Raw genomic sequence first — 25,500 nt, 5'->3', positions numbered from 1 at the left:
CAGCACCACTGATCAAATCTAGGGTCTCACGCACGCGAGGTTGGTGCTCTACCACTGTGCACGTTGCAGGCGCCTCACAGTTTTCCTACTATTAATGGCTCTGACGCCAAACACCCTTCAGACCTCTGGTTGCTCTTGCCCCTGTGCGCAAAAGGAAGAATCCTTTCCTATTCTTTTTACTCATCTGACCTTGCCTTGGCCGTCAGGGACACGCACACAGACACACACAGACACAGAGACACAAAGACACACACACACACAGGGACACACAGAGAAACAGACACACACAAAGGGACACAGAGAAACAGACACACACACACACAGACATACAGACACACACACAGACATACACACACACACACACACACAGCGCCACACCCACTCCCTTTCTTCCGGGCGCTTCCGGCCTGCGCAAGCGCAAGGAAACCCGCCGGCCCTAGTGGCGGGTGCGCAGCCCCCTGCCAGACGCATGCGCGCTCTCCGGCCCGTCGGCCCCGCCCCCGGCCCGTCGGCCCGGCCCCTGCGCCCGCGCCGGCTCGCGAGCCGCTGCCGTTTCTCCGGGCGGAGAGGGTCCCCGGGGGCGGGGCCTGCACGGGGCGGGGCGCGCGGCTGCGAGCATGCGCAGCTGCGCGCGCGCCGCGGGCGGGCCAGTGGAGCCGGCGGCCGTGGCACGTGACCTTCGAGCGGCTCGGCGGCTCGGCGGCTCGGTCTGTCTGTCCGTCCGCGGGTGCCATCATGGCGGACGCGGCCAGTCAGGTGCTCCTGGGCTCCGGTCTCACCATTCTGTCCCAGCCGCTCATGTACGTGAAGGTGCTCATCCAGGTAGGCGGCGTCGCCCTGGTCGTTCCCCGTCGGGCGGGCCCCCCGGAGCCGCCGCCGCCGCCGCCGTCACCGCCGCGCCGGGCCAGCGACGAGGCCGGGGCCGGCCGGGGCCTTTCCAGAGACGCGACGGCGACGGCGGCGGCGGCGGCGGCGGCGGCTCCAGGGCCACCCGCCCCGCAGGCTCCGCAGGCTCCGCGCCCTGTGCCCGCGGCCTCCCCAACTGCCGCCGCGCCCGGGCCCCGCGGCTCGCGCTGAACTTTGTGTCTCCTGCCCCGAGCCTGACCCTGGCCCGTTGCCCCCCGCCCCCGAGAGCCGCCCCAGCCTCTGCTCCCGACATCGGCCTTCTCGGCCCCCCTCCCGCCCCCACAGAGCCCTTTTTTCTCTTTTTCTGTTTATTGATTTTGTTTTTCCTTTTCCCATTTTTTTTTCCGTTTGTTTCAGGGGGGGGGTTGTGGTTTCTTTTTTTTTCCCCCTGAGGTGCCACCCTTTCGCGCTTGGTATTCTGTGCCAAGATTCGAGCGCCGGATACCCAGATCAGCACAAAGGAGCTCATTGAGACGCGAGCGTGCCGAGTGGGCTTGTCGCTGGGTCCGATTTCCCAAGGCGTGGACGCCGGACCCTCGGGCAGTGATGATGGGGGGGGGCGCGCGGGCAGCGCCGCGGACACGGACCACCCGGGCCGCGGGAGCTGGAAGTGGGACCAGCCCCGCGGCTTGGCGAGTTGGACGGCCCTGGTCGCTACTTTCCCATCTCCTGTGAAATCAGCCTCAGGAGCGATTTGCAGGTTCCCAGGCCAGGTGGCATGGCAGTTGCCTCTCTCCAGTGTCACTGGAACCGGCGTGGCATTCTTTTTTTTTTTTTCTCCTCACATTTCTATTGAGAGTCGATGTCATTTCACAATGCCAGGCTCTGGGGCCCGGGAGTCCTGCCTGCTTCTGTCCCCAACCTTCCTGGGCACTCGTGTGAGGTGCTCGGGGTTGGCCACAAGTGTGGGTTGCCAAGTTGCCCCCCGGGCACCCCTCTTTCCTCACCCCGGTGGGTTCAGATTATTTCGGTGAAAGACAATCATAAAACAGTTGTTACATTTCAACCAGAGCCCAAAACTTTGAAATGGTGCTCGTCTAGGACGGGAATTGGCCCCTTGGGGACTAAGTCCGTGTCTGAGGCATACAAGTCGGGTGTGACACCACGTAGTACATGTCCTGGAGAAAGGGTTTTTCAAGTGGCATTTAGGGTACCTTGCCTCAGAAACTTGAATGTGGGCCAGGGCCATAGTACAGCGGGTGGGGCATTTGCCTTGCACGTGGTCAACATTTTCACACATACACACACACACCCATCACCACCAAGACACACACACACACACACACACACACACCCATCACCACCAAGACACACACACATACCCATCACCACCAAGACACACACACACCCATCACCACCAAGACACACACACACCCATCACCACCAAGACACACACACACCCATCACCACCAAGACACACACACACACCCATCACCACCAAGACACACACACACCCATCACCACCAAGATACACACACACACACACACACACACCCATCACCACCAAGAGTAATTCCTGAGTGCAGAGCCAGGAGTAACTTATGAGCATCAAGTAGAGCATTGAGCATCACTGGGTATGACCCAAAAAGCAAAACACGGGGCTGGAGCAATAGCACAGCGGGTAGGGCGTTTGCCTTGCACTCGGCTGACCCAGGTTCGATTCCCAGCATCCCATATGGTCCCCTGAGCACCGCCAGGAGTGATTCCTGAGTGCAGAGCCAGGAGTCAGCCCTAAGCATCACCGGGTGTTACCCAAAAAGCAAAACACAAACAAAAATCCCCTAAAGGACTTGTCATGCCCCAGGGCTGCCCTGTCTGTATGGGATAAGTGCCCTGGGTGGTGGGCATCATATGCCTCCTGCATTGCAAAGCTCCAGTGCTTCGAGCTCTTCTCCAGTTCCTTGAGCTTGAATATTCTTCATCCTGGTTTCACAACCTCTAGATCTTGCCAGATAACTTAGTGAAATTCCAAATGTTTAGTTTTGAAAACAGTTGCGTAGCAGCACTTCCAGGGAGTTCAGGCAAGAACATCCAACTTCAGTTGGACAGATTCAGCCTCTCAGCCTTGCCTGTAGGAGGACCTGGGTTCCATCTCTGGCACTGCCAGGGAAAAGGGAGGAAGAAAACCCACAACACGATCATAACAATAGAGAGTCCAAGTCGTGTTCATTCTCGGGTGTTTGTTCTCGTGAACATTCCGTTAGCACTAGAAATCCTGAGTATATTATATAGACATAACGTTGATCATTAACTCTAAAATGGCCTTTGTTGACTCGTTAATGATACCTGTGCGTTGAAGATGGACTTGGTTTGTAATTATTCCCCAAGTGAGTTATAAAGATAAAATCCGCATTTGAGTACGAGTCTTTCATCTTGCCAGCCCAGTGTGAAGTTGATGCCGGCTTTGCTTTGCAAATGCCTTCTCCGTTTGCCTGAGTAGTCAAAATATGCTGGATTTCCTTGACAAGTTATTTTGAGTCTTAATAAACTGGAACTTAGCACCAATGTCCCCTTGTTCCATTTATCAGTTTCATAGTAGCAGATCTCAGCTGTAGAGTTTGCCTCATAGCATTTGAAACAGAAGGACCTTGGAGTTTATTGAAACAAGGACTACACTTCGTTATTGCCTTGAAAAATGCATTTTTAGCTGTTGTTAAAAATTGTAATTTTAGGGGCCAGATACAGTACAGGAGTTAAGGTGCTCCCCAGTACAGAATATGGTCCCTGGAGCATTGCCTGGAGTGATCTTTGAGCACAGAACCAGGAGTAAGCCTGGAGCACCGTGGGGTGCGGCCCAACACACCATCCCCCCAAAATTACAGCATTATAACCTATGTGGTGGTTAACATGGTAGAGCACATACCTGGCATTACTGAGGCCCTGAGTTTGATCTGTGGCCCTGCATGGCCCTCCAAAAATTACTAAATGTGGCCCCTGTAAAAAGATATTTTAAAAGATGTAACTCTAGTTTTATTTTTTATTTAAGACGTTTGGGGGTTGGACCAATAGTACAGCAGGTACAGCACTTGTCTCGTCCATAGCCAACCTGGGTTCGATCTCCAGCATCTCATATGATCCTTGGTACAAAGTACTGCCATATTTAGGTCTTACCTTAGTGTCTTATTTTTAAAGGTGGGGTATGAGCCTCTTCCTCCAACAATAGGACGAAATATTTTTGGGCGGCAAGTTTATCAGCTTCCTGGTCTCTTCTCTTATGGTGAGTATCTTTGTGGGTGGGGGGAGCTGACTGAAGAAAACATGCCAAAAGCATGAAATTCCCATATAACCGTTTCACTCTGACTAGAACTTAACCCTCTGGCTTGTGTTTCCAGCTCAGCACATTGTGCGCATCGATGGGAAGCGTGGGCTCTTCACAGGCTTAACCCCCAGGCTGTGCTCAGGAGTCCTGGGGACTGTAGTCCACGGGCAAGTTTTACAGGTAAGAGGAAAATCTGTTTATCTGCCCATTCTCGGGTTCATTTGTATACACTTTGATTTAATGATCATGAGCAATTGCAAGCAGTTAATTTTTAATCTTGTCCCTTCTTCCTCGAGGAGTCTTTCTTGAAATACCCGTTCTCAGTTCTTTTCTGGCAAACGAGAAATTTGTGCATAATGAAGTCATTGATTTCTGAGCTACAAGACTGTCCTCTGAACCTGTCCTTCTAAGCAAAAATTGAATGGTTATTTGATATCTTATGTAACTCATTTCTGCTTTGAAATGAGCTTATCGAAACATGTTGAGGCCAGAGTGATGGTATAGTGGGTTACTAGTACATGTGGCATACTTGGGTTTGATCCCCAGCAGCCAATGTAATCCCCTGAGCACTGCCAGGAGTAATTGCTGAGTGCAGAGCCAGGAGTACCTGAACATTGGTGGGTGTGGCCCAGAAATACAAAAACAATGCATATTTTTGTCCTGGTTACTTTTCCCATTTTTTGTGTTACTGTAGTAAAATGTTTTATTGTAGACTTTTTGAAAAAGGAATTAAGGACAGAATAGTGATTATGTAGGTGGAGAGAGGAAAAAGGCTGGTTCTTAGCATTCTGGGATAATGCCTTGCCCTGGATATTTGCTTTTATATTTTGTTTTTGGGTCACACGTAGCAGTACTCCTTGCTCTGTACCCAGAGATCACTTCTGACAGTGCTCAGGGAACCATACATGGTGCCAGATATTGAATCCAGGTTGGCAGTTTGCATGGCAAGTGCCTTACTCACCATACTGTATTACTGATGATTCCATTGTTAACTTGTATTTTGTGTACTGTTTCTGTGAGTTTGTTAAACTGCGGAAATATGAAAGCCTTAAGAGAATGACTGCCTTGAAACTTAGTTATAGCTCTGGAAAACATGGTGCCTTAATAAAACACTAAAACACTTTCCCCCCCCCAACATGAGACCTCAAAAAATTGATTTACAACTCCATACTGTTTCTCTTCATAGAAATCTTTAGTAAAAGGAGATTTATGCTATCTGAAGAGAAACCAGAGCTAATAAAACACTTTTTAAAAAAGAAAGAAAATGACTGTGATAGACGATCGGGAGTCATCACTGAGCACAGAGCTGTCAGTAAGCCCGGAGTGCCACTAGATGTGGCCTAGACACACAAGAAAGCAGCTCTGTGTCCATTAGCTAACTCTGAGGTCCTGGTCCTTGAGGACAGGGAAGTGATGAATGGAGCGTCCATTCTGTCTGTGGGTTTGTTTTGCTGGGGCTTTGCTTACAGGGTTTTTTGTGCTTGTATGTGTGTGCCCGCTGTTTAGTTGGTTGATTTTGAGGCCACATCCAGTGGTTTTGGGGGCTTACTCCTGGCTGTTTGTTCAGGGATCACTCCAGGAGGTTCCCAGGGAACTCTGTGTAGTGTTGGGGATCAACTAGGGTCGACTACATGCAGCACAAACACCTTAGCCCTGTACTCTCTGGTTTGAGATGTTCTGCAAACTTTTTTCTAAGCTGTCAGGAGTTGAAGAGTTAGTTTGAGGGGTCACGTGCATGCTACGCATGTGGAAAGCCTAGGATTGCGCCCCGCAGAGTCTCCACCCCCAAAACACACAGAAAGCAAAGAGGCACCAGAGAGGTAGTACTTGTCCTTGTTTTGAATCCCCAGCACCGTATGTGGTCCCCCAAGCACCGCAAGTGGTTACTCTTGAGCACAGCCAGGAGTGACCCCTAAGCATTGCTGGGTGTGGCCCAAAACCCAACACCCCTCAAAAAATATGACAAAAACAAGACATCAAAGTTAACATGTATTTCTTAGTTAATCCTTTTGCTGGTTTAAAACTTTTTTAGGGGGCGGGGGGCTGGAGCAATAGCACAGCAGGTAGGGCGTTTGCCTTGTACTCGAACGACCTGGGTTCGATTCCCAGCATCCCATATGGCCCCTGAATACCGCCATGAGTAATTCCTGAGTGCAGAGCCAGGAGTAACCCCTGTGCATTGCCGGGTGTGACCCACAGAGCAAAAAAAAAAAACAACTTATTATTTTTTTTTTTAATGCTAGAGTATAATTTTTGTTTTACTGACTTTTAGTTGTATCTATTACAATGTAGGTCAAATAGAATTTCCCTTTGCTGTATTTATAAAGGTGTTGTGAATACAAATTCAGTATCATTTAGGACAGTACTTAAGAGGTTGTTCAGCCCGAGTATGGTTGGGAATATATTAAAATAATGGGTTTTCTAGATCATTCTTCTGTCTGTCTGGCACCAAGGTCCTCTGCTGTAATTCTCAAAAAATAGATCAGTGCAGGGACTGGAGCAACAGTACAGTGGGGAGGGCACTTGCCTGACATGAGACCAAACTGGGCTTGGTCCCTGGTACCCCACATACATGTGTCCCAGAATCTTCCAGGAGTGATCTCTGAGCACCACCTGAGCACAAAACAAACAAAAGTAGAACATACAGAGCCTACGTTATAAGACGTGGCCCCTTTGAGGATCCTCTGTAAGAAAGAAACAGCACTGCGTGCTGACTGGGTCTGATGGTCTAGCAGGCCAGCTCCAGTCAAGACTGAGTGATTGTTGAAATAATGCTTAGCAATATAAAATAAATTATTTTGTGCCTTCTAAGGGGGCAGTAATGGGGGGTGTTTCGGGAAATGGGACATGGTGGTGGGAAGGTCACACTGTTAGTGGGTTGGTGTTAGAACATTGAGTGCCGTTAACAACTGTATTGTGAACAACTTGGTGTACCACAGTGTTTAAATAATGGAGTGGCAGGGTTTTTGGTTGGGTTTTTTTTTTTTTTCAATGAAACATTGTTCCATTTTCCACTTCTGGGACTCAACCTGACTATATGACCCTGACAGTTTGATCCTTTGACTCAGCAGTGCTCCACGGCCTCGAATTTAATTTTGTAATTTTTGTCTTTTGGGGTCACATCCAGCTTTGCTCAGGGGTTACTCCTGGTTCTGCACTCAGGAATTACTCCTGGCAGTATTCAGGGGGCAATATGGGATGCTGGGGATCAAACCTGGTCCAGCCACGTGCAAGGCAAACTCCCTACTCACCAAATTATTGCTCCAGCCCTGGAAATTTAATTTTAAAGAACTCAAAAATGTCATTTTGGTTAATCTTGATGTTTATCCACTTGCCTGTAATTAAAAAAAAAAAACATATTTCTGGAGCTGGAGAGAGTACAGCAGGGAAGATGCTTGCTTTGCATTTGACTGACCAGGTTCAGTTCCTGGCATCCCAAATGGTCCCCTAAGCATTGCCAGAATGATTCCTGAGTCCAGAGAGGAACCCCTGAGCATTGCTGAGTGTCACCCGAAAATTGAAGGAAAACAAAACCCACGGTTCTCAGGACTGGAGAGAGAATACTAGGATTATGGAGCTTGCTGTGTGTTCTGCCAACCCTGGTTCAAATCCCTACAATCCAACCGCCCCCGCCCCCCCCCCCCCACACACACACCACATAATTCTTTTTACAAAGAAACTTTTCTCTGTTTTTTTTATTTTTTTGGTTTTTTTTTTTTTTTTTGGTTTTTTTTTTTTTTTTGTTTGTTTGTTTCTTTTTGGGTCACACCTGGCGATGCACAGGGCTTACTCCTGGCTCTTCACTCAGGAATTACCCCTGGCGGTGCTCAGGGGACCATATGGGATGCTGGGATTAGAACCCGGGTCGGCCGCGTTCAAGGCAAACGCCCTACTACCCGCTGTGCTATCGATCCAGCCCCTCTCTGTTCTTTTTAAAAGCTATTTTCTTGGGCTTTGGGTTTTTTTTGTTGTTGTTTTGGTTTGGTTTGGTTTTTTGTTTTGGCTTTTTAGATCACACCCAACGTGCTTAGGGATTACTTCTGGCGGTACTCAGGGGACCAGATGAGATGCCAGGGAGTGAACCCGGGTCAGCCATGTTCAAGGCAAACACCCTACCTGCTGTTCTGTCACTCCGGCCTCACTTGGTTTATTTGGGGGTCACACTCAGGAGTGCTTGGAGTTGCACCCGGCTCAGCATTGGGGGCTTGCTCCAGCCTCAGGTCCAGGCTTCCTGCTTGCAGCCCTTGCACTTGAGCCTCTTAGAGGAGGGCCCTCAGGCCCTGCTGTCTGTTCTCTAAATCTGGTGTGACTGGGAGCATAATTGGCTGGTCATTTCATTCACCAAGCCCATTTTTCTGTTTCTAAAATAGCCTCTTCCAGTGTAGTCTGGGCCTTTGTGGTATTCGTGCTCTCTTTTCTAGAGGAGCCAGGACACCCATTGTCTTTAGCGAAGCCCAAGACACCAGAGACAATTTCAGCTCTTCTTACTTGACACCGTCCTCTTGTTCTCTGGAGTAGTAGAGGGAGAGTCCTGCCCTCATTCCACTTTGGTCCTGCCTTGTGTGGTCAGGAGCCTGTAGCCAACTTCTCTGAAACTTGAGCAATTTAGTGACTTCAGTAACTAGTGTGTCTGAGTTCTGTTGTTTTCCACTCTGATCCCCTTACTCTTTATTTTTGGAGGGGGCTTCCGAAGGAGTGTTCAGGAAGCCTGGGGGTCACTCCTCATGGCCCTCACCTGGCCACTCGCTCTGGGTAGTGAGGGTCGGCTGGGGGCCTACAGGGCCTGGGATCAAACTCGGGGCCCTTAGGCATGACAGACCTCTACCTGGCCCACCCCTTACTCCTTTGGAGGGACTTCCAAGCCATGCTTAGGGTGCTAGGGGCTGTTGCCATGCTAGTCTGTTATGACTCTCCTGGTGGTGTTTGGGGGTTGCTACCATCCAAAGCAGGGATGAAACCTGGGCCTCCCCTGTGCAGAGCACACCAGCTGTTGAGCCACTGCAATCTGAAGTGCTGGCGGGATCGGGTGAGAGTACTGGGACTGAACTCGGGCTCCCGTGAACAATGCCAGGCATGCGCTGCAGCCATTTGAGGCAGGCCCTCCTGGCCCATTCCTTACCCGCTCCACATCCCCATGCCAGTTCACATATCAGCTCCCTCTTCTGGAGAAGGCATTTTCGTGGTCATTTACATGTACCTCCAGCAACCCATATTTAAATGTAGCAAAATCATCTTTAAAAAATCAGTTCAGGGGCCGGAGTGATAGCACAGCGGGTAGGGCATTTGCCTTGCACGCGGCCGACCTGGGTTCGATCCCCGGCATCCCATATGGTCCCCCAAGCACCACCAAGAGTAATGCCTGAGTGCAAAGCCAGGAATAACCCCTGAGCATCGCTGGGTATGACCCAAAAAGCAAAAAAAAAAAAAAAAATCAGTTCATATTCTACCAGTAGATTTCATTTTATATCCTTATTGATACCTAGATAGCCTAATCTCTTTTCTGTTTTTATTTTCCTTTGTAGCAGTTCTGTCAGGAGCCTGAAAAGACTGAGGTAAGTTGGAACCAGCATCTGTGCTGGGCCATTTCCCTTGAAGTTATTACTGTTCTTTGGTCTCTAGCAGAAGGGACCAGTATCTTGCTTTTGTTCTCAGTGGGGATGGCATACAAGGTGGCCACAGTTCACCATCCAGTAGGGGGCCAGATAGTATCGTGGGTAGTTTGCTTGCTTTTCGACAACTGCTTATGGTCGTTTAAGCCCTGTAAGGAGTGATAGATGGGTGCAGAGCTGGGCATAAGCTCTGAGCACTGCTGGGTGTGACCCAAAAACCAGAGCAAAACCATCAAGTAGCTGGGATGTGGCTCAGCAATAAAACACTTGGGTTGAGGTGTGACACCCACCTTTCCACTGATTTGGGGGAAAAGCCAAAAACTTTTTTAAAAAATTTTTTTGGTTTTGTATGTGATGCTCTGGGTCCAATCCCTGGCATTTTAAGACAAAATCATAGAGTGTTTGTGTTTAATTTTGATTTCTAGGAGTTAGGACCTGGAAATGTACAGAAAGAAGTCCCAGCTTCCTTTGACCGAATTGTCAAGGAGGTAAGAGATGAATTATGTTTTGTGGTTTTTTCAGTGTTTGCAGTGCAGCTGTGGCAGAATTGGAATTGTCAGGCCTGTGTCGAGTGTCTGCTCCAAATAAAAATTACTTCAGCTTAACATGGGCTTTACTACATGTAAAACAAAATGGACAGGGACTGGAGAAATAATCCAGTGGCTAAGGTGATTGCCTTGCCTACATCCGACTCTGATTCTCTCTCTGATACAACATGTGGTTCCCCAAGCCCTGAGCACAACTGGGTATGGACAAGCCCCACTACCACCACCACCACCAAAAACAGGGTGGGGGTTAGGGTGGGACCAAAGAAGGACTGCTTGCTGTTGAAAAACTAATTTTTCCATTCATTTCATCTTTGGAATGGAAGGGGTTCCAGCCAGGGAGGCAACTCAGTAATCGAGCACTTGCCCTGCCTGTGTGAGGCCCTGGTTTGATCCAGGCACCCCAGAGGAGGAGGATTTTCACTGACTGTCTCGTGTGGATGTGAGCATCTCCAGCAGAGTTGTGGGGATTACAGGCAATCCTTCGTGTGTACATTACAGCTGCAGAAGCTGTTTCACACTCTCTGGTTCCAGGGTGTCCTCATCATCCATTTCCCGATCACTCTCACACTCCTCTTCTGCCGTTGGTATTGTTTCATGCTTAAGGACTTCAGGATGATTTTATTTCTCTTTCTATTTGCTTTTGAGCCATGCCCATTGATGCTGAGGGCTTACTCCTGGTTCTGCACTCAGGATTCACTCCTGACAGCTTGGGGGAACCGGAAGGGGTCCCAGGGATTAATTTCAGGTCAGCTATGTGCAAGACAAGTGCCCGCCCACTGTACTATTGCTCTGGCCCCTGCTATTTTATATTCTTAGTGTTTATCTTGTCTGCTTGATTATATAGCAATTTCCCAATCAAACAGCATCCTAAAATGTCTGTTCCAAACAAATGGACTAAGCATCAGATTGTGACTTTTGTGACGTTTGAGTTTATGAGCTCCGTTTGTTAATGTGCATTTTGTATTTCCTTAACTTCGTTTAGCCCATCCTGTTCCACTGGAGTAGCGGGAGGGATGTCTTTAACCAAGTGACCAAAGATAATGATTAAAAGCAAATACGAATGACAAGACCTTTACCTCCAAGAATTTTGCTCTTTTAAATAAGTAGTTTACTTTTATTACTACTCTCTGCAGAGTCCTGTACTAGATAAGATAAACTATGATAGAAAGATAAGATAAATTATGATTAATAAAGCTGCTCTAGCGCCTGAGAGATAGTGTAGCCCTGGAGGAGAGATAGTATAGCTGTTTACCCTGCACATGGCCTGCCTGGGCTCAATCCCCTGAGCACCACAAGGAGTGATCCCTGAGCACAGAGCCAGGAGTAAGTCCTGGACACCGGTTGGTATGGTACTGAAACAGAAAACAAAGCAGCTCTGAAGATCCTGCAGTTGTGATTGGAAAACAAGTCGAAGTGGTTGTGCTCTCCCTGAGATGTTGCTGCAGATGACCTAGAGCTTGACATTTGCGGAGCAATGCTCTAGAGTCGCAAGCCCACTCAACACTGGGAGACAGCTTAATCATCCAATAGGGCCTCGGCGCTTATCCCAGTTTCCTGACTATTTGCTGGTGACCCTTCCTATTTGTTTACCATTTTGCTTTCTGATTGGGACCACCCGGGACCGTTCAGCCTACCTCTCACTCAGTGCCTACTTGTTGCTCTGGTGGTGTTTGAGCGACCACAAGTTGCTGGGGACCAAAACAGCATCTCCCTCATGCAAACCACGCAGGCAGCTGAGCTTTCTGTCCAATCCTGCTTTTGTTTTCATCTTTGTTCCATCAAAAGGATACCAGAACTCTGCTCAGAAGCCTTATCTCTCAGCACTGTGATATCCCCGAAATCAGGTCAGATAGTGTGGTGGAGGAGGTTTATCCCATCCCGGTTTAAGTGATGGCAAGCGGACCAAGTCTATTCACTTGCTCCTCACAGGACTTTTGAGTATCCCTTACTGAGGTTTCAGAAATGTGTGTTGATTATTTCTAGACCACTCGAGAGATGATGGCTCGATCTGCTGCTACCCTCATCACCCATCCCTTCCACGGTATGTTTGCAGTGGGTCGCTGAGATCTGGTTACTTGCCTTTCCTCTAGGGAGGTTGCTAGGGCTATCACTAATGTGCCTGGCCTCGATAGTTCCTTTGCTTGCTCCATTTGGGCTTTTGTTCACTTTATCCCAATAGCAAAGTATCTTTAGAAGAAACTTTTTTTTAGGGCTATCAAAATTGATCTTGACATAATCTTAAAAATCTTTTCTCTGTGTCCTGCAGTGATCACGCTGAGATCGATGGTACAATTCATTGGCCGAGAATCAAAATACTGGTAAGTGTTTTGGATTCCAAGTATTCTGGGCAAGCTATTTCAGTGCAGATACCTGCATGCGGCTGCTTTGTCCAGACACGGATGAGCCTTCCTCAGCTTTCCTCCCCGCACACACACAGGCTGGTGGGATAGGAGGGAACAGATGAGCCCACCCGTAAGTGAGCAGGTTGTAGGGCCACTGAGGGGTTGTAGGGTCCAGACTCCAGGTGACTGCATTGTGCCTGCCTCTACACTCAGGTTCGATGGGAGAGCCCTGAGCTGGCAGTGTCCATCTGACTGTCAGCAGTGACCACTGGGGGCTGAGGCTGTGGCTCAGAGGGAGAGTGTGCGCCTCCCCCCGGCACTGTAGAAAGTTGAGTGACCATTGAACATTAATTTGTTTCCTTCCATGTATTTGGGGGCGGAGAGGTAGTACATCGAATAAGGCAGGAGTAAGCCCTGAGCACGTACAGGTGTGACCCAAAAAACAAACCTTAATGTGTTTTTTTTTTCCCCTTTCTACCCGCAGTGGACTTTATGACTCCATAGTCACCATCTATCAGGAGGAGGGCATCCTGGGATTTTTTGCGTGAGTAATTACTGATTGGTGTGAGACCAAAGCCGTTACGGAATTAAGGACTTGACCCTGTTTTACACATCAACATTGAGGCTGCGATTTGTATTCATTAAACCACATTTTTAAGTGTGAGCCATGGTGTATGCCAGTGTCAGCATTTTAATCCCTGGGGAAAATGTCCTCTCCGAACTGACTTCATGTTAGCCTGGATTAGGTCCCTCTAATGTCAGTTCACTTGTGAAGATCCCAAACTCTTGCTCCTGCACATCTAATACATTGGAAAGAAGATGCTATGTATTTGTTTCTAAGCAGAGTCCAAGTTTCTGCCTGGCCCACTTCATGTCCAGTGAATAAAAGACAGAAAAGGGGTTCTGGAAAAGTGGGGAAACCGTTAGTATATTTTTTGCTCTTGACAAAAGACATTTTCGCTTTCGTTTTCTTAACTTGACTTTGGACAAACTTAAAGACTACTGCACTCCTTGTGTTCACAAGAGCTGTTGTAACTAAATGGCTCTTTCTATTTTCAGTCTTCCAAAGCTCTGGGAAGTAGAGGGGCCAGAGAGATAGTCTTATCTCGGGGTTAGGGTACTTAGCTTGCATGTTGCGAACCTGGTTTGATTCGTTTCACCGCCAGGAGCGAGCCTGAGAACTGCTGCATGTGGCCCAGACACTGAACCAGAGCTCTGGGAAGTAGGCAGCGCAGCTCTTCCTCCTCCCGCTGAGCCTCGGGAGCTGCCGTGCTGCCCTGTGGGGAGACGCCACGGAGCCCTGGCACAGGCTGGGGGTTCCTGTTTCTGTGGTCTCATCTGTAGCAGGGTTTGGGCCATTCTCAGGTTATCTTATCTTGGCCCTGCCACACTTGGTTTCAAACAACAGCCAGATTTAATATTTTCTCCCAAGGAAGCATATTTGGGGCCGCTGGCTTAAACTTACTCGTAGTGGGGTGAGTCGTTGACCTTAACTTAGAGGGTGGATCCACCTGTAATTTAAAGATGGAATGAAGGAGGGCGCTTACCTTGCACACAGCCAGCCTAGGTTTGATCCTTAGCATCCTGTAAGCCCCCACAACCACCCAGCCTGCCAGGAGTGGTACCTGAGCACAGAGCCAGGAATAAGCACTGAGCAAGGCAAGGTGTAGCCCAAAATGAGCTGTGAGTATAATAGAATAGGATGAAGAAGCTACTTACAAGGGCTGGGTTTAGAATAAAAGCAACTAATTAGGAAGGTTAGGTTTAGAATGAAGGCACTAGTTAATGAAGGCTGGTTTAGAGTGAAGGTAATGGTGACAAGGGCTAGGATTAGAATAAGGCATTAGTTACCAGGGCTAGGTTTAGAATAAGGAACTAGTTATGAAGGCTCGGTTTAGAATGAAGGTGCTAGTTATGAGGGCTAGGTTTAGAGTAAGGAACTAGTTATGAAGGCTCAGTTTAGAAGGTACTAGTTATGAAGGCTAGGTTTTAGTGTTCGTATCCTTTCTCTTCCTTGGAACATTAGAAAGTTCTGATTAACTACAAAGTATTGATAGTGAGTGGATTTTCTTTTCACTGATTGCATTTCTTGGTTCTTATTTTTCTCGTTTCTTCATGTAGGGGTCTTGTTCCTCGCCTCCTAGGTGACATCATTTCTTTGTGGCTCTGTAACTCGCTGGCCTACCTCGTCAATACCTATGCACTGGACAGTGGGGTAGGTCGTGCCCTTGAGGATTGCGTGGGGCTGCTCTGTTCTCTTCCCCATCACAGAGGCCGCTCGTGATGTGCCGGGGCTGGTCTGTAGTGAAACATTGTCTGTCAGGCATGCCAAGGACAGTGGGGTGGCCTGAACTATTGATGGTGGAGAGTGGCATCTAGGAAGTGCCCTAAAGTGTGACAGGTGAGCCCAGTGCCACCCTGCTCAGCACTGCATGAAGATCACGTCTCGTTTATCTGTAGTTTTAAAAGATAGTGGGAAGCAGGGAGGTTCTCTAGTGTGTATTGGGGCACTGCTTTCTGAAGTGTCCAGGGGACTCCTGTATTGAGCATTCTAGAAACCTTAACCCGGGAAGTCTGGAGAATGAGCCTTTCTTCAGAGCAGCCTGTAGCCTGGTGGGCACCCCCGAAGGCACACGGTGAGACTGAGCTGCTCAGAGTGGCTGTGGCCTGTCCCGGGCAGCCCTCAGAGAGACCCCCAAGGATTGACTCCTAGAACATTGCGGGAGCTTAACAATTGCATTTCCTCTTTGTTTTTTAAATCCTGAAACTATTACATTTGATTCCGAGCCATTTTACTCTTAATAGGAACTTGTGTATTAGTGTTGGATCAAGTTGAGTTTTGACGACTGCCTTTTTATGTTCATATTCAGTGTTTCATGTTTTCATCCTCAAGACTCTTTCCAGGCTGTCAGACAAAGTGCTGCTGTACAGAGCTAGACTGTATTGATGTCATTGGGGACAATTAGCTGTGACGGCAGCTTAATTTACTTGCTTGTTCTCATCAAGATTTTCTCCTGCCTTAGGTTTCAACCATGAATGAAATGAAGAGTTATTCACAAGCTGTCACAGGAGTGAGTTATTAAGTGCTCTTAATCTCCTTTAAGAATCGTGTTGTGGGGGCTGGAGAGATAGCACAGCGGGTAGGGCGTTTGCCTTGCACGCGGCCGACCCGGGTTCGAATCCCAGCATCCCATATGGTCCCCTGAGCACGGCCAGGGGTAATTCCTGAGTGCAGAGCCAGGAGTAACCCCTGTGCATCGCCAGGTGTGACCCAAAAAGCAAAAAAAAAAAAAAAGAATCGTGTTGTGGGTTTTTTTCTTCTCTTAAACTTGGGTGGTTTGTTTCTCTGTCTCTGTGTCACACACACACAGAGACACACACACTACCTTCCCCTCCCCACCGCTGCGCTGCGCCCCATTAATGCACCTGCTCTTGGGCAGGAGAGACAGTGCAGGGCTTCACGGTCATACCTTGCACTGATATGAATTGCACAAATTGAACCGTCACTGGTTCAGTCCTCAGCACCACATATGGAGTGATCCCTGAGCATTGCTGGGTATAGCCCAAAAACCAAAGTGGGGAGGGCATAATGCAGTCTTTGCAGATACACTGAGAAAGCAAAGAACTTCGGAGAGAGAAGGAAGAGAATAAAGCAGGGATGAGCTAATTACTCGGCCCTCTCTTGTTGCCCTGTGCAGTTTTTCGCCAGCATGCTGACCTATCCATTTGTGCTCGTCTCTAACATCATGGCTGTCAACAACTGTGGGTAAGTACATGGCTTCCCGTGCTGGGCTGCCTGTGAGCTGGACAGGCAGAGCAGTTACCGGCTGAGCAGTAGCTCCAGGGGCTGAGCGAGGCCTCTCTGCAGGAGGCCCCACCACGAGGTACCTCCAGGAGCTGAGCACTGGGGGTGTGGTCCAACAGCTAAAAATGGGACAAAGGGACAAGTACAGTTGCTGCTGTTTCTAGACTTTTTTTTTCCCCTTGATGTTATCTACAGTAAGCATCAGTGTAAGAAGCAGCTGTCTCGTATCCTTCTCTGGGCCAGAGAAGGGTATAATGAACATTTCTCAAATAGTTCCAAACCATTAAGGGCCAGGGAGATAGGACAGTGAATAAGGCATGTGCCTTTCATGTAGCTGACCTGGGTTTGATCACCACACCCCACATAGTCCTTCAAGCCTGCCAGGAGTGACCCCTAAGCACAGAGCCAGGAGTAAACCCTGCCAGATGTGGCCCCAAAACAAAAATTAAAAAATAAGAAGAGGGGCTGGAGCAATAGCACAGTGGGTAGGGCGTTTGCCTTGCACGAGGTCGACTCAGGTTCAATTCCCAGCATCCCATATGGTTCCCCTGAGCACCGCCAGGGGTAATTCCTGAGTGCAGAGCCAGGAGTAACCCCTGTGCATCACCAGGTGTGACCCAAAAAGCAAAAAAAAAGAATATGTACTTGCCAATATGTACTTCTTGAAAGGGCAGGACTCTAGTTTCTCTACTTTTTTAGCACAGCGGGTAGGGTGTTTGCCTTGCACGCGGCCGACCCAGGTTCAATTCCTCCATCCTCAGAGAGCCTGGCAAGCTACCGAGAGTATCCTGCCCGCACAGCAGAGCCTGGCAAGCTACCTGTGGCGTATTCGATAGGGCCCAAAACAGTAACAAGAAGTCTCACAATGGAGACGTTACTCGTGCACGCTTGAGCAAATTGATGAACAACGGGATGACAGTGCAGTGCTACCTTTGTTTTAACACTTTATCCTCCTTTCATTAAAAGTTGTCGAGGATTGGGGCTGGATCAATAGTACAGCGGGTAGGGCGTTTGCCTTGCACGCGGCCAACCCGGGTTCGAATCCCAGCATCCTATATGGTCCCTCGAGCACCGCCAGGAGTAATTTCTGAGTGCAGAGCCAGGAGTAACCTCTGAGCATAGCCGGGTGTGACACAAAAAGGAAAAAAAAAAGTCAAGGGTTGGAGGAGAGTCTGTTCATGTCTTCACTGGGATCTTATTTGGGGAAAGTCTGCTTCATTGGTTTCAAGTGCAAGTAGAGGATGGAGTTGAGGTTCAAGTAGAAAGAGGCCCTTGGTTCGATACCTGGTACCTGGGGGCCCCAAGTCTGGGAATCATCAGATTCCCCCCACCTCTGCAAATAGAGACAGAGGAAGTTAGATGCATGCAAAGAAATACTCTTAACTGTTCACTTTATTTTTTTTATTTATTATTATTATTATTATTATTATTATTATTTTGCTTTTTTGGGTCACACCCGGCGATGCACAGGGGTTCCTCTTGGCTCTGCACTCAGGAATTACTCCTGGCGGTGCTCAGGGGACCATATGGGATGCTGGGAATCGAACCCGGGTCGGCCATGTGCAAGGCAAACGCCCTACCCGCTGTGCTATTGCTCCAGCCCCTTAACTGTTCACTTTATTACTTGGGAGATGGAGGGACTAGGTAGATGCCATTGATTTCCAACTTCTGGGTGAAAAATGACCATGTGAAGTTGGACAGAAATTTTACTCTTGTTTGACTCAGAAGTGTGTTCCATGGAGGCTCTGGAGAGATAGTTCAAAGGGCTGGAGCGTGTGCTGTGCATACAGCAGGGAGGCCCAGGCTTAAATCCCAGTATCACACAGTCTAGGGGTGAAGCAGTATCACAAGTAGGGTGTTTGCCTTGATCTGGGTTCGATTCCCAGCATCCCGGATGGTTCCCCATGTACCACCAAAAGTGATCCTTGAGCATGGGGCTCAGTATCACAGGGTGTGCCGCCCCAAACAGCATCACAAAGTTCCCTAAATAGTCTCAGGTCCGCCCCTCCCTCCCCTGGGCTGGAGAGTTAGACTTCAGGGGCTAGAGAGTTAGAACAGCAGGTGGGATGTTTGTCTTGCATGAGTTCACCTGCGTTCCATCCCTAGAACTCCATATGGTCTTCTGAGCCCTGCCAGGAGGGGGTTTTAAGCACTATCAAGTGTAAACACACACACAATTCAAACAAAAAGTTCAATACAGTACCTGGTACAAGTTGACCTTAGGTATGTGGCATTATTTCGAGTAAGACATCAGATAATAGCTGGGGAGTGTTGAACACATTTAGATTTTGTATCATGTCAACATTTTATTTTGTAATTTGTAAAGCAGCTGCCACATTTTTGCATACTTGAAGAAAAATGGAACATGTTGTGGTGCCTAACAGTTTCTCTTTTTTTTATTTTTTGTTTGTTTGTTGCATGTTTGGCTTTTCTTTTTGGGTCACACCTGGTGATGCACAGGGGTCACTCCTGGCTCTGCACTCAGGAATTACTGCTGGTGGTGTTGAGAGAACCATATGGGATGTTGGGAATCGAACCCGGGTCGGCCTCATGCAAGGCAAATGCCCTACCCGCTGTGCTATGGCTCCAGCCCCGCCTAACAGGTTCTTAGGTGGTGATTTTGGTATTCCTGGGTCAGCATGTAGTGACTGTTGGCTGAAACCTGAGTAACAGGGAGGACTGCCCTGGGGGTGCCCGTGCTCCTCCCTGCTCCAGTGTGCTTTGTCCCACTGGCATAACATGGCCTCTGAGGGAATCTTCTAGGTAGCAGGTGCTTTTGACAGAGATTCTTTTGGGCTCTTGAGAACATTTGTTGGTACTGGTTTGCTGAGCTGTTGTGTTGTCTCGTGTGTTGTCTTCCAGGCTTGTTGGTGGAGGCCCTCCTTACTCCCATATATACACTTCTTGGATTGATTGCTGGTGCTCACTGCAGAAAGAGGTATTTCTCCTTCTGTCTCCTTCCTCCCTGCCTCTGCTCTCCTGATTTCCTGTTTTGTTTTTCTTAATGGCTTTTCAGTCCTACATTAACTCTGCCTTCTCCTTTAGCTAACCATTAATGTACCCTTTGCAGCATTCTCTGTGTCATTCTGACAGAAGAGTTAATGTGCTATTTAGAAACCCAGCAGGCAGGGGAAACAGGAAGTGATGTTATGTAGAAGGCATTTGCATGATCACGTACATTCACATTACAAATAGAGGGCCAGAGAGGTCATAAAGCAGGTAAGGCTGCACACACCAGACCTGGATCAGATCCTTGGTACCTATTATGGTCCCCTGAGCCCTGCTAGGATTAATCTCTGAGCATAGAGCCAGGGGTAAGAACTGAGCACAGCCGAGGTGAATCAAAAATAAAAACAACCAAAAATCAAATTACAAATAGAAACAACCTGGTTCAATAGCCATCCTGATGGAGAACAGTGTGATTTTGATTTTACATTATTTTTTTCTGACCTCATGTGTTTTAGAACACCTCAGAATCTCCTGCTCTAGCCAGGTATTATCCTTGGTGAGATTGAAAGGAGTTTGTGTTTGTGGCTGATAGTAACAGAGACAACCTCTCCTGGGGTCTTATCTAATGAGATGAGACCCCAGGAGATGCTTTTAGTCAGGCTCCTTTGTTTTGGATTTATTGTTTGGGTTTTGCCCCACGCCCGGCAGTGTCACACTGTGCAGCGCCGAGGATCGTACCCGGCTATCCTGCGTGCGCAGAACAGATGGCTCTGTGCTAACTAGAACTCCCTCTCTGTCCAGCACACAGCCACACTCTGAGTCGGCTGGCAAGAGCAGGGCCGTGGAAATAACCAGCTACACGCTGCTTTCTGAGGGGGAACGTGTCTTAAGGACCCGTGGAAGGAAATATCTGAAGAAGCTTTTTGTGGCTTTATGTCATTACACTGGTGGCACAGTTGAGAAAGGATGGTTTTCATGACTGGACTCCGCTGCACGGGCCTGAGCACTCAGCTGCCCAGCCGGCGTGTCCACAGGCCCATCTGAATCCCTGCCACCACACTGGGGGGGTTGCTCTGTGCACATGCACGGACATTCTTCGTTTCCTTATGTTCCACAAAACTCTGTCCCCACTTCAAGGGAAGTTGGCCTTTCTTCCCTGCTTTCTTTGTTTTTGTTTTATTTTGGGGACCATACCCGGTGATGCTCAGGGGTTACTCCTGGCTCTGCACTAAGGGATTACTATTGACAGTGCTCAGGAGATGATATGGGATGCTGGGGTTTGCCCCCGGACACCAAACACTCCCATTGCTGTGTCATTGCTCTGGCCCTTCTTCCTGATTGCTGACTGGGACACCGATCTAGGCGGCGGCTGCTCGACCACGTGCTGAGAGCTTTCCGTGTAGAAGCCCGTGTCGTCCCACTCACACAGAATCGTTGAGTCACACCCGCCACCTAGTCCAGGGTCGCAGAGCTGAGTGTGGGGTGGGGGTTCAGGTGCAGACTGGCTTCAGTCTGCTCAGTAATAGCCGGAAGCCCAGGTCCCTCCCCGAAGAAATCCTCCCAGACCTCTGGCTGCTCCATTTTTAAAGATCAGCATGGGGGCTGGAGCTACAGTACAGCGGGTAGGGCGTTTGCCTTGCACGCAGCCAACCTGGGTTCAATCTCCAGCATCCCATATGGTCCCCTGAACACCGCCAGGAGTAATTCCTGAGTTCAGAGCCAAAAGTAACCCCTGTGCATTGCCAGGTGTGACCCAAAAAGCAAAAAAAAATTTTAAATAAAGATCAGTACAAACTGGCACTTCCGTTATTACTGTGCTCAGCATTCGCATCTGTTGGCTCATTCGAACCCCTCCGGTTAGTGAGCCACCAGAATACCCTCTGGTTGTCTGTGTGAGCGATCACAGAATGACTGTCTCAGGGGCTGGGCACCGCCCAGCATGGGTCCCCGTTAGATTCCTCTCCCCCTGTGGCCCCCCAAGCCAGGCAGAGCTGAGAGTAGCCCCCAGCACTGCCTGATGTGGTCCAAAACCAAAACTGGGAACAGGAGAAACAGAATAGTTGCTCAAAGCGGCCCGGCTGGGCTGGGCTGTGTCTCCCCATAGCCCTTCCATTTGGATTCAGGCGCGCTTCTCCTCATCTCTGTTTTATTTGTGTTTTCTGTTTTTCTCCAGGGAAATATGAGCCGAGGAAATAGCTTGTTTTTCCGGAAGGTTCCCTTTGGGAAGACGTATTGTTGTGACCTGAGAATGTTAATTTGAAGATGTGGGGCAGGGCCGGTGACATTTCTGTAGTCCCAGATGCACAGAATTATGGGAGAGAATGTTGATTTCTATACAGTGTGGCGCGCTTTTTTAATAATCATTTAATCTTGGGAAAATGGAGGTGTTTGGTGTCTGCCTTTTTTGTTATTTTCCCAGAACAACCTAATTGACCACTGATGATCCCCCCCCCTTTGTTATTCTGAAATGGGACACTTTTGCTCTTGACTCTTTATTTTACTAAAAGAGAAAGAAAGGGAGGGGAAAGTTGCATTTTTCTAAAGGTGGAGGTAGGTTGTCTTGTATCTCTTGTCTCAGTAAGACTTCAGAATACAAGTACAGCTGAGAGATCCTGAATGTCCTCGTCTTTAGCAGACCTAGAAATAGCAGCGTCCACCGGAATCTGCCCTCAGTCCGCAGGTCAACACATCCGATTACCCCTTGCTCTCACCCTTCCCGCACCTGGGACACCACAGTGCCAGATCACCATAGAAATCACCCTAAATCTCCGTGAGACATCCACACCTTCAGTCTCTAACCGCCACATAGTAAAATGCTGCCGCCACCACAACAGAAGGACAGAGACTCAGCGGAGAGAAGAGCTTGTGATGAGTCTCGCAGGGCAGCCCGCGGCGGGAGCCCCTCCCCTGAGCACCAGGCCCACCGTCCCCACACGACTCTCATCCTCCATCACCTGTGCTTCTCCCGTTTCTTCCTTTGGTTTGTCAGTTGTTGTGGCGGCAGAAGGAGACTTGTTGGATTCTCGTCCCTCCTGCTACCTGCCCTTGGGAGATTTGTGGCTTCGGTGCTGGTAAGGCCCTTCCAGCTCTGGCCTCTCTGGTCAGGCTTGCTAGAACACCCTGAAAGGAGAGAGCCTGCCGAAGCGTGACATTCCAACAAGCACGCTCCGACGCTTGCAAATTAGAAAGTTTGTGATTCCACTTAGCTCAGTAAGAATCCCCTCGACGTTGCCAAATGAATGAGCATTTCTTTGCTGCTTCTCCGACGCCACTATCAAGGCAGCAGCACCCCAACATTCGCGGAGCAAGGCCGACCCTACTCCCTCCCCCGAGGCACAGGAGTCCACATGGCCTGACGCCCAAGAGCAACTTGAAATGTCTGTGCTGTCTCTTAATTTGTCTCAGAAATGTAAATTTTATATTCTATTCAATATTATCTGCATTTGTTTTAATATAAAGATGTTTTGCATTGCCCACTTTTTTTGCCATAAAAAAAAGAAAGAAAAACTTCAAGTAAAGATGGTCCAGGAAAATGTGCCATGTTTATTATCCTGTTGGCGTCTGTGCCTGCTTATCCCGCCGAGAAGTGAGACTGTGAAGACCGGTCTGCCACCAGAGGGCACCAAGGATTCAGGTTTTCTTTCGGCCATCTGGCTGTGGAAAAATTTTCACCAGTTCCTGGGACTGGGGACCAGAGTGCTGGTACAGCAGGGAGGGCGTTTACCTTGCACATGGCTGGCCTGGGTTTGATCCCCAGCATCCCATATGGTCCCCAGGCAACACCAGGAGGAATCGCTGGGTATGCCCCAAAAAGCCAAAAAAGGGGGGAAAAAAAAAAACCTTGGGACTGGGAGGGCAAAAGGGATGCGGCTTGTGGAAGAGTGCGTGCACTGTTCATTGGGGGCCTTGGGTTTGAGCCCCACAGCACCACCAAAAATATATTAGTTTAGGGGTTAGAACTTAACTGGATCTAGCTCTAAGCCAAACAAGAGACCAGCATCTAAGCTCCTCTGTAAAATATTTTTGTTTTTTTTGCTTTTTGGGTCACACCCGGCAATGCACAGGGATTACTCCTGGCTGTGCACTCAGGAATTACCCCTGGCGGTGCTCAGGGGACCATATGGGATGCTGGGATTCGAACCCGGGTTGGCCGAGTGCAAGGCAAACGCCCTACCTGCTCTGCTATCGCTCCGGCCCCTCTGTAAAATATTATCACCTCCGGAGTGGTAGTATAGTGGAGAGGGCATTTGCCCTGCACATAGCCGGACCTGGTTTCAATCCCTGGCATCCCATATGGTCCCCTGAGCACCTCCAGGAGTAATTCTTGAGTGCAAGGCCAGGAGTAACCCCTGAGCATCGCCAGGTGTGACCCAAAAAGGCAAAAAAAAAAAAAATCTGTTAACATGATAAGATGTGTGAAATATATTCAACTGTTAAACACAGATACACTTTCAAGAATTCATTAACTGACTTGTATAAAAGAATTGCTGAGGGATGCCGGGGAAACTACAGCAGGGAGGGCATCTCGCTCACACATGGCCGGCCCATGTTTGATGATCAGCACCACGTAGGAGTGACCCTTAAGCATGGAGCCAGGGGTAAGCCCTGAATGCTGCCAGGTGGAACCCCCGAACAACAGAATTGGGTAGCAGGACTATCTCGGAGCTGCACCTGTGTGGCTGGCTACATGCTTTACTGTCATGGCATGAGTCGAGTTGCTGGAAATATTCCTCCCAAAGAAAAGCAAAGATCCGAGTTCCGTCCTGCACAACACATGGTCCCCCTGGGGCACGCGGCGGCGTGGGGAAGCTGGTAGAATCCGACAGTGCAGGGCCCAAGCAGCACCGTGTCCTCAGACCCTGGCACTAGACCACCCGCCCCCCTGGCTGGGTTCAGGAGCAGCCCTTAGGCATAGAAACAGCTGGAGAGATGGTACGGGGGCTAAGGCCCTTGTCTGGCACCTGGCTCACCCAGGTGGGTCCCCCAGGTCAGCCACTTGTAAGGCTCAGAGGCCTACTCCACTATCTCCAGCCTCCAGGTTGGATTTTTTAAGAATGAGGCTGCTGGTGCAAGGTGCGCTGGCAGCAATTCGCAGGTCTTGCCCCATCCTGTATTTTTGAGGATGATTCACTCCCATCTTAGGCCTCAGGCTCCTCCATGGTAAAGCGAAGCGAGGAGAGGCTTGAATTCAGTAGCAGGTGCCGCCGTGGATACCTGGCCTGTGGTAGCAGTGACAGGAGCGCCAGGGAAAAGTGGCCCAACAGATAGTGTGGGCGAGCCCCACTGCCAGCACAGGCTGCAGGCGTGAGAGCACGTGGGGTGGTCTGTGTGAGGGGCCTGACCAAGCACCCCGCACTGGCGTTAGGTGAGTGGCTCAGAGCAGACAGATGGCACTGGCACGCCCATCGCTTCGCAGCCTGCCACCCCAGGGAGGGCTTTGCGTCTGCCCCACTCCCTCTTTCTAAGAATCAGCCCTGGAATCTGTCATCTCCCGCCTGCCACCACTCAGCTTCGGAGACCGGCTTCTATCTCGTCCTGCCACCAGCCCCTAGCAGCAGGCGGCAGATAAGGCTGGCGTGGGTGGCTGGCGGGACATGCGGGCATCTCTCGGGCTGCCCCTGGCTCTGGGCCAGGATGAAACAGCTCCTGAGCCACGTTCCTTAAGACACTGCCCTAGGATGCCAGGGTCAGGGGTGCCCAGGACAAACCACTAGGGGCTCCTCCCTGTGCTCCTACGCCTCTGGGTCAGCTGCTGCACTCCCTGAAATGCACAGGGAGGTTCTGACCTGTCTTAAGAACCACCCTGTGCCACAGAGTGACCTGGAAGCAAAGGGGATGGGTCCAAATGTGACCATACCATGGTTCCAGTCTGCAGATTGGAGTGGTTGGGGAGCCATTAAGCCTCAGTTCACAGTCTTGGCTCCGAGCTGTAGAGACAGAGCAGCAGGTGGGGCGCTTGCCACACACACAGCCAGCCTGGGTTCAGTCCCTAGCATCCCATCTGGCCCTCCGAGCCCTGCTAGGAGTGATCCCTGAGCTCAGAGCCACACGTAAACCCTGAGCACGGCTGGGTATGGCCCCA

At 49.5% G+C, this 25,500-nt stretch overlaps 1 protein-coding gene and 1 non-coding gene across 5 annotated transcripts; one reads left to right on the top strand and one right to left on the bottom strand.

Annotated features, from left to right (window-relative positions):
• The first annotated feature begins 579 nt into the window (after positions 1-579).
• MTCH2 (mitochondrial carrier 2) lies at positions 580-21,801 on the top strand. 4 transcript variants are annotated; one of them, XM_055142769.1, is made up of 13 exons: positions 580-800; positions 4,039-4,123; positions 4,239-4,345; positions 9,691-9,717; positions 10,200-10,262; positions 12,306-12,363; positions 12,589-12,640; positions 13,149-13,208; positions 14,786-14,879; positions 15,688-15,735; positions 16,363-16,430; positions 19,332-19,407; positions 21,592-21,801. In XM_055142769.1, the coding sequence occupies exons 1-13, from the start codon at positions 618-620 to the stop codon at positions 21,676-21,678; spliced, it is 1,008 nt and encodes a 335-aa protein (XP_054998744.1). In that variant the 5' UTR covers positions 580-617; the 3' UTR covers positions 21,679-21,801. The 4 variants fall into 4 exon arrangements, with proteins under 4 accessions (XP_054998744.1, XP_054998743.1, XP_054998746.1 ...); XM_055142768.1 differs by having other exon boundaries at positions 596-800; positions 9,688-9,717; XM_055142771.1 differs by having other exon boundaries at positions 613-822.
• LOC129406160 (U5 spliceosomal RNA) lies at positions 5,288-5,401 on the bottom strand. Its single transcript, XR_008630823.1, has one exon. It is a non-coding gene; the product is annotated as a U5 spliceosomal RNA (small nuclear RNA).
• Positions 21,802-25,500: the final 3,699 nt, after the last annotated feature.

The sequence above is a fragment of the Sorex araneus genome, chromosome 6, assembly GCF_027595985.1.
Source record: "Sorex araneus isolate mSorAra2 chromosome 6, mSorAra2.pri, whole genome shotgun sequence".
Classification (NCBI taxonomy): Eukaryota; Metazoa; Chordata; class Mammalia; order Eulipotyphla; family Soricidae; genus Sorex; species Sorex araneus.
The sequence above is the reverse complement of the archived record's forward strand: the minus strand, read 5'-3'. Positions and strand labels throughout refer to the sequence as shown.

Coding starts and splice junctions, on each gene's coding strand:
- MTCH2 (XM_055142768.1), top strand. CDS start 618: ATGCGCAGCTGCGCGCGCGCCGCGGGCGGGCCAGTGGAGCCGGCGGCC. Junction 10,263..12,305: donor TTGACCGAATTGTCAAGGAG/GTAAGAGATGAA, acceptor GATTATTTCTAG/ACCACTCGAGAGATGATGGC. Junction 16,431..19,331: donor ATGGCTGTCAACAACTGTGG/GTAAGTACATGG, acceptor GTTGTCTTCCAG/GCTTGTTGGTGGAGGCCCTC.